Source organism: Poecilia latipinna, unplaced genomic scaffold (genome assembly GCF_001443285.1).
Source record: "Poecilia latipinna isolate Pla-1442-1.1 unplaced genomic scaffold, P_latipinna-1.0 Scaffold597, whole genome shotgun sequence".
In the NCBI taxonomy this organism is placed as follows: Eukaryota; Metazoa; Chordata; class Actinopteri; order Cyprinodontiformes; family Poeciliidae; genus Poecilia; species Poecilia latipinna.
Window position 1 is genome coordinate 175,793 of NW_015113213.1, and position 19,031 is coordinate 194,823.

General features: G+C 41.1%; 2 protein-coding genes across 5 annotated transcripts in view; one reads left to right on the top strand and one right to left on the bottom strand.

The window, feature by feature from the left end:
* prss56 (serine protease 56) overlaps nt 1-4,308 on the bottom strand; it is an 11,166-nt gene extending 6,858 nt beyond the window's left edge. For 2 of the 3 annotated variants that reach the window (XM_015042615.1, XM_015042613.1), the window contains exons 1-8: nt 3,933-4,308; nt 2,197-2,355; nt 1,847-2,101; nt 1,574-1,766; nt 1,357-1,465; nt 1,130-1,286; nt 452-594; nt 119-278 (exon numbers count right to left, since the gene is read on the bottom strand). In XM_015042615.1, the coding sequence (XP_014898101.1) occupies nt 119-278; nt 452-594; nt 1,130-1,286; nt 1,357-1,465; nt 1,574-1,766; nt 1,847-2,101; nt 2,197-2,355; nt 3,933-4,035 (1,279 nt within the window). In that variant the 5' untranslated portion in view covers nt 4,036-4,308. The remainder of the gene's footprint in view (nt 1-118; nt 279-451; nt 595-1,129; nt 1,287-1,356; nt 1,466-1,573; nt 1,767-1,846; nt 2,102-2,196; nt 2,356-3,932) is intronic. The other variant, XM_015042614.1, reaches the window with a different exon arrangement.
* A 5,849-nt stretch (nt 4,309-10,157) lies between these two features.
* The window catches only part of vwa5b2 (von Willebrand factor A domain containing 5B2), a 21,134-nt gene continuing 12,260 nt past the window's right edge, over nt 10,158-19,031 (top strand). The window contains exons 1-12 of one of the 2 annotated variants that reach the window (XM_015042616.1): nt 10,158-10,294; nt 10,528-10,709; nt 13,228-13,408; nt 13,809-14,030; nt 14,881-15,106; nt 15,204-15,361; nt 16,186-16,317; nt 16,411-16,535; nt 16,639-16,815; nt 16,908-17,018; nt 18,051-18,253; nt 18,740-18,854. In XM_015042616.1, the coding sequence (XP_014898102.1) occupies nt 13,270-13,408; nt 13,809-14,030; nt 14,881-15,106; nt 15,204-15,361; nt 16,186-16,317; nt 16,411-16,535; nt 16,639-16,815; nt 16,908-17,018; nt 18,051-18,253; nt 18,740-18,854 (1,608 nt within the window). In that variant the 5' untranslated portion in view covers nt 10,158-10,294; nt 10,528-10,709; nt 13,228-13,269. Of the gene's footprint in view, nt 10,295-10,527; nt 10,710-12,160; nt 13,409-13,808; nt 14,031-14,880; nt 15,107-15,203; nt 15,362-16,185; nt 16,318-16,410; nt 16,536-16,638; nt 16,816-16,907; nt 17,019-18,050; nt 18,254-18,739; nt 18,855-19,031 lie in introns of those variants that run through there. The other variant, XM_015042617.1, reaches the window with a different exon arrangement.

Here is a 19,031-nt window from a genome sequence, read left to right on the forward strand (position 1 = left end):
AAAGCAAACCCCAGCCCCCTGGGGATTTTGGTCTTTATTTTTTTTATTTTTTTCCATCAAATTAAAAAAAAAAAAAAAAAAAAAAAACGGTGTTGGGTCACAGCTGCGTGAAACTCACTCTGTATCTCGGCCTGAACCCAGTCAGAGAAAGCAGACACGCGTGTGTAAACTCCAGGTTTTCCTTTTTCTCCGCAGCCGTCCCCCCAGGAGGTGACACCAAAGAGCTGGAAGCGACCTGAGATTCGGTCCTGGTAGATTAGGGGGCCTCCAGAGTCCCCCTACAGATGACAAGTACCACATATTTTTATAAAAAAGTGTTTTGATATCCTTAAGGTTTCATACAGAGCATTAATCATGAATGATTCAGCTTCTGATGGAAGCGTGCAAACACAGCATGAGAGAAACCATTTAAAACGAAACCGCAGGATCCAAAAGTTGTTGCTCTGCCCACCTGACAGGAGTCTATGCCTCCAGAGAGATAGCCGGCACAAAGCATGGTGTTGGTGACCAGGTCTTTGCCGAGCGCGCTCTTACAGGTGCTCTGAGGAAGCAGGGGGACCTTGGCCTCCATCACCACATCAGCAGAAGGCCCATCTAAAAGACACACAAAAATGTTTTTCCATCAACTCTCACTTCATATTTCATTGCTTCAAATAATTCTTAAGTGAGGATCTGTGTTAAGAAGTACAAAGTTTTTTTTGGGTGAAACTTAAAGTAAATAAAGAATAAAATCACTTGTAAATTGTACATTTGAATACATAAAATGTTTGCCTGATTATATTATCGATAAATAATTGTTAGCTATGTATGTTATGTATTTTGTGTGTGAAAGTTAACTTTGCTTCCTTCTTGTGGTTCATTAAATTGCATTAGCATTAATTTAATGTCTATGACGGCTTTCTTACAGTTGAAGTCCACTTTGGTTGTGACCCATCTTGGCTTTGTGGTTAGCAGGACAACAAAATCTCAAATGAAAATTATATTTTTGAAATGCTGAACTCTCCTTAAAAATGCATACCGACAAAACTTTAACTTCAGCAAAAACGGATGGAAAAGAAAACTTGACATGTTGAGCTTTGAAAATCTTTTACCAGCTGCGACCGAGACAAGAGCGAGAGTGTGCACTCACCTTCATAGAGGGACCCCCAGCCTGCCACAAGACACGGACTGCCTGTCGGGGGGTCCACACCCGAAGGAAGACACACCGGTGTCACGTGTTCAGACAGGACCGCCGGGGACGTCAGCTCCACCAGGGCTATGTCGTTGTTGAAAGTCTTTGGACTGAACTGCAGGAAAGTGAGAATTTGGATTATTGCACTGTTATGTTGACGTTGCTGTATAATAATTTCTTTGTACCTTAGGGTGCTGGATGACGCGGTTCACTTTGAGAACCTGCTCATCCGGGTCTTTCTTGGTGATGTCAAACTCTCCTACCACGGCTGTCCAGTAGCTCTCGCTGCGGCTGCTGAAGAGGAGAGATGGATAAAGCAATGCAGGTTTATTTGTTTAGTAATATTTACACATAATTTAGTCTCTGTCTACCAAATGAGATATCAATCAATCCAACACTTACCCAGCAAAACAATGTGCCGCAGTCACCACCCAGGAGCTGTCCACCAAGACCCCTCCACACATTAGCTCGCCGTTTAGCTGCAGGTTGACCAGCCAGGGCCAGCTGCCCAGAGGTGCAGGAGAGCCACCCACTATCCTTGAGCGCGGCTGTGTGTTGTTCTGCACTCTGGATGACCTCTGACCGCACACTGCTGCTAAGACAGACATCAAGACAGGCTTCAGCACGAATTCTTATGGAGCGCATAAAGGAGAAACTGAGGAAAACGCGTCGTACCTTGTGCGTGTGACTGCATGTCAGGCTCAAGGTTCTGCATCGTGTGAAGCAGGCTGCACTGGAGGACACGGGCACTGCAGCTCTCACCCATGATCCTGATGCAGCTCTCGGTGTTGAGCTCATCTGGCAGACAGCGGCGCTGGTAGAACCCGCAGGCCTGACTCAGAGCCCAGCTCCGCTCGGCCTCACCCTGAAGCTTCTGAGCCCTGCTGATCACGTCGCAGCTGGGCTCCGACGAGGCACCGGAGGGGGACGCTGTCGAATGAGGAAGCAAAAAAACAAGTCAGTGTCAAAAACACGCTGGAGAGACTCAAGAATAGGAGCTGACGAGGGATAAGAACTGCACTCACAGCAGGATCCCGACAGCTGTCCACAGTTCTGAAACAGACAGGGAGCGCAGCCTCGACATCCTGCCTCGGTCTGGCCTCTTTCGGCCGAAGCTCGCTCCAGAGCAGACAGGGCGCTCGTCATGGCAGCTTCCAGGACCACCGTGCCCCGATCAGACAGAGCTGCGGCAGAGGACAACAAGGGACATCGACGTATTGGTCAAAGAGGAGGGAAGAGTAGGATTTCCATTTCACATCCTGATAAATGTATGTGCTCAGCAAGAGCACTTTGTTTAAACTTATCTTGCCTCCATTATACAGTTAATCTGTAGTTCTCCTCATCTAAGCACATTTTCACAAATTTATTTAGTTTTGAAAAGTGTTTTTCCTGAAAGCTTGAATGAAAGGAATCTTGGCGTTTCAATGGAAAGACTGACATTTTGCTGAGGGAACACTCAGTACGTGTGAGCATTAGCATGGATTGTTGCGTACTGGTGTGTGTGTGCGTGTGTGCATGTGTGCGGCTCCTCTTTTCTCATGCTGCTTTTTGAGCTCATTGGCAGCTTTTTTTAGGGAAGCTAGCTCATGCTCTGCCCGCTAGTGAGTCCTTCAAACCTTCAAACGCGCCGCTGACCCCACATCGCCCCTCCCTACCCTCTGCGCTGCACCACATTACAGGGCAGGACCACTGACAACAACAATGCCGACTGAAGACTTAATTAGAAGGCCAGGGCTGAGCGGGCAGAGGCTGAGGGGCTTTGGGGCAGGTCTGGAGGGCACTGGCTGGCAGGCCTGGGGCCAACAGGAGCCCAGAGACTTGATGCGTCTCGTCATGTTTGAAGGCTCAGCTGCATCTTAACATTGAGTTTTATTGAGCATTTTTGACAGATTTTGTTCATGTTTACGAAGCGGTAAAATTGTCAGCCCTTTACTGGAGGAAAACTCATGGAGACATTGTTAACTAGGCACGGGAAGATCACTAGCTACAGACGGATGTTTCCAAATCTGGCTTCTTTTCTTTTTTCCAACACACTCTTCTCATTCCTCTTAACTAGATTCTAAGAAAAATAAAGGAGCGACCAGAGTTTTATGAGACTTTATGAGGCATAGGTAAATGTGTTATCCCTATCACACCTGCTGCTGCGCACTGCTGGCCAGCTAGCAGGAAAAAGCTGGTGATTTACATATTACTATAAACTTCAACGAAGACATATTCAGCTTTAAAAATTTTTTTTCTGGTCACAACCCTCCACCCTCTAAAATAGTACATTTTTAACGATGACAAACAAAATGGCGTACTTTTTAAGCAAAGTAGGATTTCTGGATTAACATGGATTGTATCAGGTTCCACTGTAATATTTTCATTGAAGGTTTTCATACTGTGAGAACCACATACCCACGCGTCCATTAACATTTCTAACTGTGTGGACGAACTAGACACTGAACAGCTGCTAAATTTCTGTAAAGCACTTATGAGTACATCCATTACAAAAGCTAAGGAGACACATGGCTCTCTTTAAGACAATTTGTTTCAACAGAAGTTTTGTCTCTGAGAGTATAGTTAACGTTTAAGTGCCACAAACCAGTAATGCTAATTTAAAATGTCACAGCTAAGATAAAATGAACATTAATAAATGTGTAACTTGAGTTACTTGCATCTGAGTTGTCCCTCCCCCCAGGAAGAGCTAATAATCAGATTAGTCATTGATCATTTTAGCATATTTCATGACAAACGGCTTCAGTAAGTTGAGAAAAGGTACCTTTGAGAGCGCTCTGGGGCATCCTGTAGGCTTCTCTACCTGTCGGGGCTCCCTGCAAACACTCCAGCCCCATTAGCAGCAGCGAGATGAACAGCGGCGGCATCGTCCTACAGCATCAGACCCCCCGTTCCACCGTGACAGCAGGTGGACAAACGGGATTGCCGCAGAATGAATGAAGAGGATGCAGAGGTGATGGAGACCGGGCCGGTCTGCAGAGTTTCCTTGTCCGTGTTGTCTGGGGGCTCTGTCTCCCTCCTCCTGACTTTCTGGGCTCTCTCCCACACTGTGATGCAGGGCATCTGTCTGTAAGGTTACTCTGAGGAACAATAGGCCCCTGAAGTGGTCCCTGGAATATATATAGAGTCCCTGAGGGAAGACCAGAGAGAGGGAAGGAGGGGTGGGAGAACAGGAAAGGGAGGGAGAGATGCTCTCATGGCCAATGCACAAACAGATGAATTCATTAAGACTATGACAGCAAATCGGGCGCAACTTGCCAAGGCTGACCATCACAAAGAGGTTTGGTTTTATGAAAGGAGACAGAGGGAGGGAGATGCAGAGACGCAGATCAGGAAAGAGGGGGAGCCGGGGATGAGCCGACGGATTGGCTGGGCGGAAGGGAACAGGGAGTTGTTTGAATTAATTAGTGTGAGAGAAAGAGGGAGAAAGTTTTGTCGAAAAGGATATGCGCTGATGTGACACGGGGGGGAATGCACAGCTAAAAGGGAGCCTAAAGTAAAAAATCCCAGCGAGATTCAAAGCGAGCCAGATCCGGGACGCTGAGTGTTCGAGGGAGAGGGAAGTGTCTGCCATTCGTGTCCCTCAAAGAGGGCATTGTCCCCGGCGTCCCTCTGAGGATGCCCACATCAAAGCAGGCCCCCGGGCATCACTTGGCTGCCGCGTCCATTGATCACTTACAGTCTTTTGTCTCTCCCATTAAAATATTGTCAATTCACATCACTTTTGTCTTTCTCTGCTGAACTCTGCTTTTGTTACATAAAGGTACAGTAACAACAACAAGCTTACAAACATGAAGTATTTTCATGGAAAATTATTTGGCAAAATATATAAATTATACAGTATATTCATAGTATTATTTAGTGACTTTTTTTATCAGTTCAAATTCACTTTGTGATCCCTTAAATTTAACATCTGAATTGCCTTAGACGTTTGATTTTGTATTATGAGCGGCCGTGGATTTATTGTGGAAAAGTCTCTAAATACTAAATACTAACCGACTCAGTTAGTAACATCTCGCAACTAAAAGGTGAAGCTGAGCATTAACTTGATCTGCAGATACATGTATTCAAGTTAGGAAAATATTTATTATAACACTAAATACATTTAAAATTATAAATAGTGATAGGCCAACTTAATGTTTTTGATTTGTACCCATACTTTTTTCAAAAACTGTATAAGGTGTAAATATATATATATATATATATATATATACACACACACACACACACACACACACACACACATATGTATGTGTGTGTGTGTGTGTGTGTGTGTGGGTGTGGGCGTGTGTGTGTGTGTGTAAATTAAAATAATTAAATCAAATTGATTAGACTAGCTGTTATTATCCTGCTGATGTTAAAACTGCAGAAACGCAAAATAGCAAAATAGAGGCAAACAATATACTGGTTTGCTCGTATGCTGCAGGAGAACGTCAGCAGGCTGTTTAGAAAAGCTGGCTGTACTCTGGGAACGGCTCTGGAGTCTCTGCAGACGATTAGTCGGGTAGAAAGACACTCAAAATAAGCCAAAATCTGCTGGAAGTTTTTCTTCTTTGTCGCTAAACACATGCTAGGTACAAGGAATTGCTGTAAAGTCAGTAAAGTGTTTTGAAATGACATGCTGTGAATTGGTGCTATATAAATCAGTTGAATTGAATTGAATAAATAAAATAGCCTCATAAAATGAACAGCATGACAGATGATTCTGAGCGTCCTTTTCACAAGACTGTTATAAAAATTGACTCCAGTCAGAGGCAGCTTTACATATGCTGAGATATAGACTGCTACAGTCTTTCTGTCTACAGATGTCACCATCTAAGTCTCAATGGAGAAATTTCTGTTAGCTGAGCTACAACAACATTTAAGTTACTTTTGAGATCAATAAAGCTTTTTTAAATTGAACTGAATACAAATTACTGCCATATTTTAGAAACTGCTTAAAGGAATGACGACTAAATCTACAAAACTTTCCTGAAGGAACGTCATCAACTTGTAACCAAAAGTCGGGTCTTCAGCTTACTTAGAAACCAACATGCAGCTTTTTTAAAATTTTTGACCATCTGCTTTTCAGCTAAGTTTTCAAAATCTCATAAGATTGAAGAAGAATGACGGCTACAGATTTGAAAACTAGAAAACAGAAAAACTCCAGCTTTTTTTTTTTTTTTTAATGTGTTTGATTTCATTTTTTTCCCAGCCTTCCTTAATGGCACGATGACTGTGAGATCTGAGAGCAGGATCAGGCAGAGCGGGGCGGGAGCAGCATGGGCCGACCGGGCGGCTCTCTTTCATTCCTTCCTTTTCTCCACTCATCTGCCTTTGATGTGCTTTGATTAATTTGCCTTCTGCTCACTCTTCTTCTATCCACCAGGCATGGACAACTTCCCTTTTGTCCACTGCCAGCCTGCCTCAGCTTCTACATCCGTGAAGTTCTGTTTTTTTATGACTTCATTACCAGTCGTACACATGCAACTGTGGCGGTCCGGTCATTGAAAATCACGTCTGAACCACGTTTCCAGGCCAAGAGCCATGGCTTAACATAACAGTGCTTTATATCCAGAAAAATGTGGACAAAAAAAAAGCTTTTTTTTTTTTTTTTTTACTTCACACTGGTTACACTGTTAACTACTAGAAAGCTTTTTGGAAAAAGTGTTCATTTTCTTGTTTTTCATCACAATGTCTCCAAATATAACTCCAAATTAACAAAGGTGTGACTTTTTCAGAAGAGGATAAACGTTTTGGACTTACTTAGGGTCTAGAAGTTTATGATGGACACCAAAGAAAACCAAACGCAGAAATTTTATCAAAAGATGAGTCAACAAATAATTAGTTCAAGGTAATCATACTTATGCAATCAGTGTATTTTTGTTTGTTCTTCTTACAGATTTGTTTGCTTTTCAAATAAAATGTAAAGGATATTTACCAAATTTACAAAACGCTTAATCGCGAGTGAGTCTGCAAGTCCGCTCTGTCGCAGATCACGAATGCTCTAACATGTTACATAAAACGTAAAACAAGACAGCACAAACTCGCTCATAACAATGAGCAACTTCGCAACAATCAGTGTTGAATAACACCCAGCCATTGTGCTCAGTTATGAAACCAATTCTTCCATTGTCTCACAGAGAAAACAATTGAAATCTGGGTCAGTGGGGTACGGTACGCAAGGGAGAAGAGGCTCCCAACATTTCTGCACAGGGAGACACTTGAGCTCCCTGACAATAGTCGAGCAGAAGCGTTTCGACTGCATGTGCGTCTTCTACTGGTCATTGTTGTTAATTAAATCCCTCAAGGCCGCAACAATCCCATTAGCCGCCATTTGATTCACGTTAAACATCATTAAATGAATGAATGCATTTAAATAAGGGAGTGTGAACATTGGTTTGGTGGAGAAGATGTTGGAAAGAGTATCTATTTGTCAGTTTTGAAAATAAATGTTTGAGTGCGCATGTCAAATATTAAATTACATTTCAATGCATGAAAGAAGACATAATAAAACACTAAACATTTGCTTCACACAGCCTTTATAGGGATATCTAAGGGCTGCATGAGAATCTACAGCATAACTTCTGTCCTTCAGCCACTGGAGAGCAGATTCATCCTGGCTCTTTAATAGTAACTTCTAATGATACCTGTATTTGACAGGATTTCAATTTATTTGTTCATTATTCAGAAATCAAACAAAGGGAGCATCATGCTTTTCTGGTTTTTTTTTTGTTTGTTTTTTGCACCTGAAGTAACTAATTTTGCTTCTCACTTTGACGTTTGCCTCAGTTACGCAACTAGATATGATAGAGCTAAGGTGCTCTATGTGGAGTTTAGTACAAAAAGAAGAGATTTTCACAATCATCTAAAGATTTTGTTTTCTCAAATGTTATGAATTGTTAAGTTTTACTGTGCAATCACAATCTTTCAGAATCAGCTCTTAATGTTTTCCTTTAAGAACTGGTAACTATGCTAGCTTGTACTAGTACTTATTTCTTTTACCAGTATCTTTTGGGTAGCATTTAGATTCACAAACGCAGAAAATATTTTGAGAAATTTCCTTGCAGCATTGAACTTCCTTTTGAGTTGGGGAAAAGCACAGGATGGTTCAGGATGGTTCCTCGAAAGCACCATGTCTAGGGAACTGAAATAGGAGTATGATGACATAAAGAGATTTTGGTTCGTTATTAACAAGCTGCTCCTGATTTGCAAACACTGACATCTAGTGTTACAGCTGCTACTTTCACTCATTTGGGAGAAAATTCATGTCCACTTGAAGTTACGGTTTTAACGGATTGCTTTCACGCAGCTGCCAACCTAAAGTCCACATTTTCAAAACAGCGAACGGCTTTGTGAATTCTGGGCAAACATCTCTACTTTTCTCTCTTTTCTGTCCAAAGAACGTAAATCCAGAGGAAACTTTGAAAACCTAATTTATGCTTCAGTATTCTATTTTAGAAAATAATTTAACATGCTGATTCAGGCCTGCAGAAAATGAAATGGAGTTCCACACTGTGAAAAAGGGACGATGGTGTCATGATATCCATCCATCCATCAACTATCTTCCATCCCTACAGGGTCGCGAGGGAATCTTGTGCCTGTGTAAATACGATCCGTTCAAATAGCTGGCAATATTCTTTATTTTATTCTATTTATTGCATTTTTTTCTGAGAAGTGAAGAATGTAACATTGTAACATTGCCCATTTCTAACCTAGATAACTGTTTTAAATGTTTTTGGCATAAAAAAAAGCTTTTTTTTCCCCCTTCAACCAGATATTTTTTTAATATTTAGAAGTCTGTACATTGAGAGCAGAGTGGAATCAAAGGCCAACTTCTTTGTTTTCTGCATCAGTTTGGCTAATAAAGCTGTAAAACATTGACTTTTAATTGGTTTTTAAAAAGCCTCATAAGTCCTTTGCAGATTGATGAGGTCAGAAATTGCTTCTACAAGCTCATTGCTGATACTCTTTCTTCTTGGCATTTGGTTAACAACCAATGAACAAAATACAATGCTTTTCTATGTATTTCATGGTACTTTAAACCACAGAGCATTTTCCGTGGCTGCATGTTTATTCCCCCCCCCCTCCCCCGAAAACATAAATATGCAGTAAGTGATTGAAAACAGCTGTCAAATGGAGGAAGAATTGTTCATTTTTGTCATCATTCTCCCGTTCATTCACATTTTTACAAAAAGGAAGGCTGAAATGGAGGAAAAAAGTAAAGGAAAAACAATTCAAAGTGGACTCAGAAATCAAAGAGGCCACATGGTGGCAGAATGGGACAGAGATTGGAAACATTAATGGCTCTATCAGCCTATCTGACAAACACACAGCCACCCAAAAAACAGAACATTTTAGTAATGGAAGAATTTATGTTACACCCAAATTACCTTCTACTTTGTCAAAAAAATAAAAAATAAAATAAAATAAAATAAATAAAACAAATGGAAAATACAGCGGCACCATATGACTGTAGCTCAAGATGAAAACAACACAAACATCAAAACAGAATCCTGAGTGCTTCACTGAGGGATGTCTTCCATTATTCTGACCTTTCCTGAACTCTTTTTCTCTCTCTGCATCCGTCCGCCTCACTCGGGCACAAAACGCAGCCGCAGGAGTTACAGAAAACAAATCCAAAGAAAACTAACGTCCAAAAAAATACCATTTTATGAAGAGAAAACAACTGAGTGTTGCACATAAAAGGTACAACATGAGTGAGAAAATACAGTTCAGCAATAAATGAAATTTCATACACATTAAAAATCAACTTGCAGCCAAGCAAAGCACTGGATATCTTCTTACTCCCGTCTCTATACTTTTGCACTGCATTGTGCTGGGTTGAAGCCATTAAAGTGGAGACAGAATGTCTAAAATGCTATTGGTTTCACCTATCCCTGCCTGCTGCTGTCTGACTGACCTGTTGGAAGAGGCTGAACACACCCCCATCCCCACCCCTCCTCTCCTTTCTGTAGCCAAGCCATTAGCCATGAATTATGGTGCTGCTACCATCACGGCCAATTGTCTGGACGAAACGCAGACTCTGCCTGACTTACCGCTGTGTGTTAGCTTGTGCCTGAGCAGCAGGTTCAGGAACATATATTTTTTTTTTTTTAACAGCTCCTCGGTTCAGGACAGATGCAGGTAAGCAGATGACTTTTATTAACATAAAAAAGTAGGTTTATGCATGGCTATGATTGACGATTATAGTTTTTTTTTTTTTCATTTGTCAGAGTCCTCTAAACTGGCAACAAATTCTGTAAATTTTATAGATTCCACGGATGGAAGATAAACAAGTGTCCAATTTGTCTCATGTGAATTGGAAAGACGGCTTCTGATTCTCAGATTTGCTTTAACAACTGACTTTCCTAATGCAGGACGGCTGGTAAATTTGTAGAGGGAAGGGGACATCGAAAGAGAGAGGGGAGAGAGCAGCATCCCTAAGCAGGAAAACTCTTCTAACATATAACCGGGAAACCTATAGGAGCTGATGCGATGGTGGAGTGATGCAGAGAACAGACACTGGTGCACATTATCCTGCATTGCACTGAGGAGTGGAGTAAGTGTTCACCAGTGGTTTTATTTGCTTCTCATGTAGGGTTTGTAAGCGGCATTAGGCAACTGTTGGTCAACAATGAAAGGCAAACATCAGACAAATTAATTAAAGCTCACAGTGTAAATACAGAATATTTACTTTGTGGGACCTGTTTGCAGTCTACTTACGTGTAGTTTGTATATGTGCCAGTAATTTTTACTAAAAAGAAAAAAATATATATATTGGCACATAATGCAGATAATCCAGTCACATTTTGGAAACATATATGTTTCAGTAAATATGATTATTTAGAGGGGAGTGGAAAAGTAAATGTCTGACAGATTTCTATTTCAGACAAGTAAATAAGTGGAATAAGTACAAAAATATTTTTTTCAAATGGTGATTTTATTTGTTAAGAGTAAGAGAAAACAACAGACTAACCTGGGATTCTGTGAAAAGATAATTGACCCTACAGATAAATCATCAATTAATTTTGATTAACCACTTTTTTTTTTGTTCATTTCAAAATCCACACTCAACTTCAAGAGCTTTGTCATTAAATCGCTAAAACAGTGCCTTCTTGACAACACAAAGTAGGTTAAAATAACTCAAAAAGCTCAGAAAGGGCTACAGGGATATTTGTAAGCCATTGGTACATCAGCAAACCACACAAAACCATTATCCATAAAAGTAAAAAAAAAAAAAACATTGAACAGTGGTGAAACTCTAAGTCCGCATCAATGACTCATCCGATTTAACTCAATTTTGTTTATTTACGTAGCTCCAATTAGCAGCAAATCAATTCAAAGTCAGTTTGATGCTTTACAATTTGATTCTAATTTTTAAACAATGCAGTCAAGTTGAATTTATTTTTGTCAACTGATGAAACCTTCTAAGGAAATCCAAGCAGTGGCATTGAGTTCTTGACATTGCAGCAAACTCTTAACCTGATAATACATTTGGCGAAAGTGGAAAGGAAAACGCCCCTTTAACAGGAAGAAATCACCAGCCAAGCTTGGGTCAGAAAAAAGAACATCGTGCTGACAGTCAAACTTAGAGGTGGTGTGATTCTCCAGAGCTGCTTTGTTTTTTAAAGTACCTTGATAACTTGCCATTGGCTAAAAAAACATTATTTTAAAATAAAAAACATTTGGAGTGGCATAGTCAAAGTCTAGACATAAATTCGACAGAAATGCTAACTTAAAAAGAGGACATTCAAACTTGAAAACTGTCCTGTGTGGCTAAATTAAAACAATTCTGCAAGGCAGAGTGGGTCACATCATTGCAAAGACTTGCTTTTTGACTTGTTATTTACCAGGTGTTATTCCAAACACTCGGTAGCAGAACCAGTTCTTAAGGGGATGTCCATCCATCCATCCATTTTCTGAACACCCTTGTCCCTCAGTGGGGTCGGGAGGGGTGCTGGTGCCTATCTCCAGCTAACGTTCCGGGCGAGAGGCGGGGTACACCCTGGACAGGTCGCCAGTCTGTCGCAGAAGGGGATGTCTGATATTACTATTTTTTTTTATTTTATGAAACTGTGATCTTGTTCATTTTATGAAACTGTTATTTAAGAAGATGTATAAACAGAATGCATTTTAAGGGAGCAAATACTCTTTCACTGCTCTGTAAGTTACTTTATTAAACTACATAGCTGAGTTGGTCACAATCTTAGTTATTTCTTTCTAAGTACTCTTTATATTTGTTTCAAACATAAATAATTATTGCATGTGCTCATTCATCTGCCACATAATCACAACCACTAGAAGACGTAATCATCCTTCAAGTATTCATCGCTTCATCGTGCAACTCAGAGAGCCCAGGTACCTCACAGCATCAAATCGTCTTTTGTAACTTTCTAACAGCAGCAGCAGTTCGCTGCACTTTAACAAACCAGGCATTTATTAGCTTGTTATGAGCTGAGAGAGCAGTAGCCAGATGGTTGCTGTTGATCTTGTTACAAAGGTAGATGTGAGAAGACCATTACTTGGTTCACAGCAAACACACACACACACACACACACACACACACACACACCACTGGGTTGTTAATCTGCACACCCATCTCAGCACCTGTTGCTCCTGAAGATGTTAAGTGGTAGATAATCCTGAATAATTCTGTACACATCGACTAAGTTTGTGTATATAGGAGTTAAGAGTGAAGCTGAGACCGTATTTGCAGGGACACATGGGTTTGCATACTAACAGACCACTGATTGCAAAGCTGATGCATAGGGTAATAAGTGAAGAACGTTAATGATTGACCAAACCTGTTCTGCACAATCTGTCAGAGGCGGTTGCTAAGAGCTGCAGGACAGGTGACAGGATGGTTGCATGTTCAACAGACAATGTGTGCTTATATAAACCATCCTGGCCTGCATATAAATGTCAAAAGTGATCTTATTCATTTTTTTATGCTGTCAGCCTGCTTCCGATGAATAAAGATTGTCGTGATTGTTTGATGAGTGAAAATGACAGACTTTAAATGCAAGCTCACATAGTTCTCCCCTTCTGTATCTCTGAGCTCTGTGGCTGTATTTTAGTGCTTTCAGCGCATTGAAGGCTTTTTCTGATACTGAAGAAACATGGTGGGCCTGAGAAACCGTTCCACCTGGGAACCATTGTTGCTAAAGGCCTCATGCATCAAGTCTTGCGCCAATGGTTGCTCCATGGGCATCACTGCACAACTCACGTACGCCAATGCCAACACAGAGTCTGTGGAAGGTGAGTTTTGGATAAAGCTCTTAAAGCTAACGTTTGTGTTGCAGTAGTTTTCTCTAAGTTTTATGGGGGAAATAAGATATTTTGTAATTCAAAAAGTGACTTTTCCAGAAATATCTGCTGGAAATTGTTAGAAATAAGTAGAGATGTAAGTTCAGATCCCTGAGGAACACCACAGATATGTTCTGTCCTTTAAGATCACGTCTTTTAACGCAACAAAGTTTGCTTTACTGAAAAACGACTAATTTCTTTAAGTAAAAAACACAGCAATTTGAGTTGTCTCAAACTGCTGTGTTTTTTTTTTGTGTGTGTTTTTTTTTTACTTCATATATTCAGAGTTCAGCTCACAGGATTTGCCAAGAGATCCTTTCACAACCCGGCATTGCTGTCTGTCTGTGTTCAGGTGTGTTTGTGTACCCTCTTGAGGAAAAGGAGGTCGTGGTGGGATTTGAGGCCATGATTGCAGGGCGGCTGGTGGGAGTGCAGATCCAGAGCAGAGGAAAGCTGAAGGACTGCTGTTTGGAGTGCTGCCCTGGATCTGGTCTTGATGGACACTACGGGAGCGGCCAGGCGTGGAGCTGCTGCTGCTGCGGGATGTCTGGCCTGGACATGCAATGCACCAACGGTGAGGACGAGAGAGACGGATCAATTTATGTGGTTGTCATAAAAGAAATGGTAGGGAACCTTTGAAGATGTTTTTTTAGTTGCATATTGTAATTAACCAAAAATAATTTTCAAACAGACATAAACAATTCTATTTCGATTAATCCAGATTTGATAAGATCTAAACAAGCCGTCTCTTTGCTTGTTGCTGAATTAATTAGCAATAAAACTCCAAATAGAGTGAAATTCCACGTTTCCTGTAATTGTAATGCCACATTGTGAGTTGTTTTGTTGACTGTACTGTTCAATTTGATAAAGTCATCCAGTACCTTGTAAAAGTAAAACAGCACGAAAGCATAATGTGTCCATCTCCATGCTTAGCTGTGGGGATTGTCTTCTTGAGTCAAGTTGATGCCAAAAAGTTTATTTAATTCATACTTTGTCTCAAGTTTTGTCTAAAGCATTTGGATGTTCATTTGCAAATGTGCCACTACAGCAAGATTTCCATTTTTCAAAGCATAACTACTGCGCTTCAGTCGGGTTTCTTTAAGACTGTGGTCCAAACTGCCTTAGCATCATTGCCAAGCTTCTCTCTTGCAGTTATGGACTCGTCCTTCACTCCATGTTCCAAGAACTTTCATGAAAGGTGACTGACGGTCACTTTAAGATACTTCCTAATAATCAAACCAACACTTGTCACCTTTTCCCCAAGCTGCTTGCCGACTAGTTTTACGCCCCTTTCTAGTCTTGTGCAGATTTTGCCCCTGAAATACTCAGGTCTTTATTCTTGGTGGTGGAGAGATTAAAAATGACAAGACCGTTTCTGTGGACAGGTCCTGAATATTTTATTGATGTCAGTATTTTGATCTAAGGACACCTCATTTTGGATGAAGACCTGGAAAGAACCACATTCATTGTGGGTTGTGGAGTTATTGGCCCTATGGACATAGTGTCCGTCATCATCAGCACCACTCTAGAACTGCCTACTATGGAAAACGGAGCTATCCGTATCGTCTACCCAACGCTGCTTACTCCGGTTGTAACCGGCCAGTTGACTGCAAGCAAAAGTGAAAATGGAGGAAAGTCTGAGGAAACTGGGTAATTATATTTGCTTGTTTAGGGTAGTATGTGAATAAAAAAAATGTAACATGTGTGTCATGGATTGATAACTTGTATAAGTAATTTCTTGTTTTAGAGCAACCAGCTGTTTCGGTGCTACCTCAGGGAAGCAGGATCGGGCTTCAGACTCTGAGCAGCAGTGCTCTCATGGCCTCTTTTCCAGTCCTGCTGTCAGTCTGGCACCGTATGAACTCAACTTCCAGCTGCTGGTCAGAGGCGCCTGTCTGCTGGCTGGTACTGTCTCGTCTTCTGAAATAAGTCTGATTCTGTAGTTCTTGACTAAATGATTATGAAATGCTGGAACAGGAGCTTACAATTTAATTATTGAGCTGCAGAGGGAAAACCTGAGTCGCAACACAGCCAACGCAAGAAAATGTGAAGCATAAGGGAGGAAAAAGATTAGCTAGTAAAATTTACCCTGCAAATTCTGACTAAATTACCTTGAAGCATTTATTTACACTCTTTGATTTCGTCTCATATTTCATCATGTTACCTGAAAACGGAACCACACTCTTGAATTCAGCCTTATATACTTATATTCAGCCTTATATTTCCAGCAGGACAACAAGCATAAACATACAGCTAAAGTTACAATGAAATGTTTTAGGTCAAAGGGTATTTATGTTTTCAAAAGTCAACTCACACCCCAAATCTTCATGCAATTGAGTATATGTGGCTAAACTTGATCCGAGTGAGTATGAGCAATGTTGCATAGAGTAAACGGGCAAAAATGTCCTTTTCTTGATGTGCAAAGATGGTAGAGGCATGCCACAGACGAGGTGAAGCTGTAAATTCAGCAAAATGTTCTAGAAAGTTCTTCAAAGTAGTAACTCCAAGGGACTGAACGCAACACTGTCCAAGCTTTTATTGGTCAAAAGAAAAGAAAAAACAACTCTGATCTTCTTCCCATTCCATCATTTTTTTTGTTGGTCTACCACATAAAATCCCTCTACCCACCTCCTTCTCCATCTGAATATTTCAACAAGCCACTGTATGTCCATTAAAATAATCATCATAATAATTGTTTTTTTCCTTGATGACACTTTACCTTGCTTTAGGCTTGGAGAGCCCTACACATGCCCTGAGAGCAGATGCAGATCCTAGTGCCCAAAGTGCATCTGCCACCTATATTACTTTGGCTCAGGAGCATCCATATGACAGACACATAGAGATAATATTGCACCTCAGTGGTGAGTAAAGACAATCTGCCAGTGAAATGTTTGGAAGCACATCCTGATTTATAAGCACGAGGCTACCGTTTTAAATGCAACATCCTTCCACAGAACCTCACAGTCCATTGGTCATCGTGGAGAAAGGCAGACTGTCCTTCAGCCAGTATGAACAACAGATCTGCTCTCGCCGGGATTACATTCGATACACGTGCAAAGACTCAGAATCTGAGAGAAGGGTAAGATATTCTTACGAATGTTTTTTTTTTTTTTTTTTAATCTCTTTTACATGTTTATCTTACGTCCATCTAACCTGCATGTGCTAACTTTGCTCTCGGGAAGCTGGAGTACATCCGTAGACGATACCACAAAGACATCCTCTGCAGCCCCGTCCTCATGCTCAACTTCTGTCCTGACTTACTGTCCGAGCCTCTGGAGCTGCACAAAGCCACCAGAGAGTTGCTGTTCCTAATCGACCGCAGCGGCAGCATGAGTGGCACTAAAATACAGCGTGTGAAGGTCAGATGCACTGAAAACTGCCAGAAAGTAGTTTATTTTAGGTTTTGAGGTAGAATATGTCTTGATGTCACGCCAATGTGTTGCTTCCCCAGGAAGCCGTGGCAGTGGCCCTGAAGAGTCTACCCACTGGTACAATGCTCAACATAGTTGGCTTTGGGACCACCATCAAGCCTCTGTTTACCTCCAGCAAGCTCTGCACTGATGTTAGTTTTACACAGTGATGTTTGTTAGAAATGTTTCCTATCAGTGTCTTATTTACCAGGTCAGTCGCATTAATTAGCAACCCCAAGTCAATATATTTAGTCTTCAGATAAATTAATATTCTGTTGTGGGCAATCTTCAAATCCAACCTTTATTTTGAGCATATGGGGAGAAATATTTAGTGTTGAGATTTTTTTTTAAGCAAAACCTCTTTAGAGTAGATGTAAGTTTTATTTCTACACTTTAACTCATTAAGTTGTCCAGGTGGATAAAGGGTTTGTTTTATGGAGACAGGATTCGATTTACCCATTAAAGAATTGGGCTGAAATTACAGTTTGGCTTGCTACTAAAATTCTCAGTGTGAGATTGTCCCACAGTGGTAAATATGAATATATTTTAAAGCTTTAAAACAACTTCACTAGAGATGCTAAGAACAGGGGCAATGACCTTCACTCTAAGCCTATAAGACGCAGACAGTGAGTTCACAAGATTGCAAATCCATCCCTTGTTAAAAAAAAAAAAAACATCGTAAATTCTTCTTTTTTTATGCGAGAGAACATACATGCATCATTTAGTTCTTGTAACCTGAATGTCGATGTTGTTTAACCATGCTGGACGATCTGTGCTGCTCTCCAATCTGGCCACAGGGTTTCTTCTTGGGTTGCCTTAGTAGCAGAGTATCAGGTTTAATCCAGACCAGGGACTGGAAGGACAAACAGTCTTTGCACATTCTCCACACCATATGGTGGCCTTTCATGCATTTTCACTCGAGATGTCCTTCTGGCTCCTGTTCTAACAGGGATGTTTTTTCTACAGTTTGTTCTAAAGCAGGTGCTAAGCTATATGTGTGTGCTGTCTGTATTAGAGAGCGTCTGATTCGATTATTTTTCCCTGTAGGTTAGTATGAGCGTTTAACATCAAACAATAAAACAATTTAATTTGCTGATTGCTCTGCCAGTCAGTTGGAACAGGTGTCATCTACTGCTTTACAACGAATCTGATTGCACCCATATTTTTTATGCACTTACATCCAGGTGACTCTAATGCAGGCCTATGAGTACATCCAGAGGATGAGAGCGGATATGCGCGGGACCAACCTCCAGGGGGCGCTGTCCTGGCTCTACCAGCAGCCCATGCAGCGTTCATATCCACGGCAGGTCTTTATCATCACTGACGGCTCCATCAGCAAAGTGGCTAAGGTGCTGGAGTTGGTTCGCAGAAACACATGTGCTGGCAGGTACGGAAACCCATGTGCGGACATGGAAAGGAAAACAACGTTTGAATGAGGGGGTATTATGTCACACTGTGGAAAATTCACAGTGGACAACAGGTGAAATTATGGAATTATTGTGGAGATAGAGAAATAAAAAAAAAAAGGTGGGACACATATTGCGGAATTGAACTGAAAAAGTGAAGAAAGAAAAAATAAATAAATAAATAAATAAATCAGCCCCGCCCAGTAATCCCGTTAAGTGCTCTGCTCTGCAGTAAGAGTCACGCCCATCAATTTCCCCCATGCAGAATAACTCCATTTCTACCTCATTAGTATTCTCCTGGTGGACTGACTTTCTCCAAGGCATCTCAGCTGTGTCTTTGAAACGTACGCACTTGTTTGCTGTTCTTTATTCTCAAACCTGATTGCAGTTAATATTGCAATCAGATGTGAGTGTGTGTCTGTTTGTTGTTTTAAAATCCAACTCTTTCATATATCATATTTCTCTAGATGCTTTGGCCTCGGCCTCGGTCCCCGAGCCTGCAGGAGACTCCTTCAGGGAATTGCCAAACTGACTGGAGGGACCACAGAGTTCTTCGGTGATGAAGAAAGACTCCAGCCCAAGGTCAACACCAGCACAGCACTGCCATCTTCTGGAGAAACATGAACCACACAGCAGCTACAGTTAAATTCTTGCTATTTTTTTGTATCGACATGACATTTTCATCATCATATGACCGGTTAAATACAGTGGTGGAAAGTAACGAAGTACAAGTACTTCGTTACTGTACTTAAGTACAGT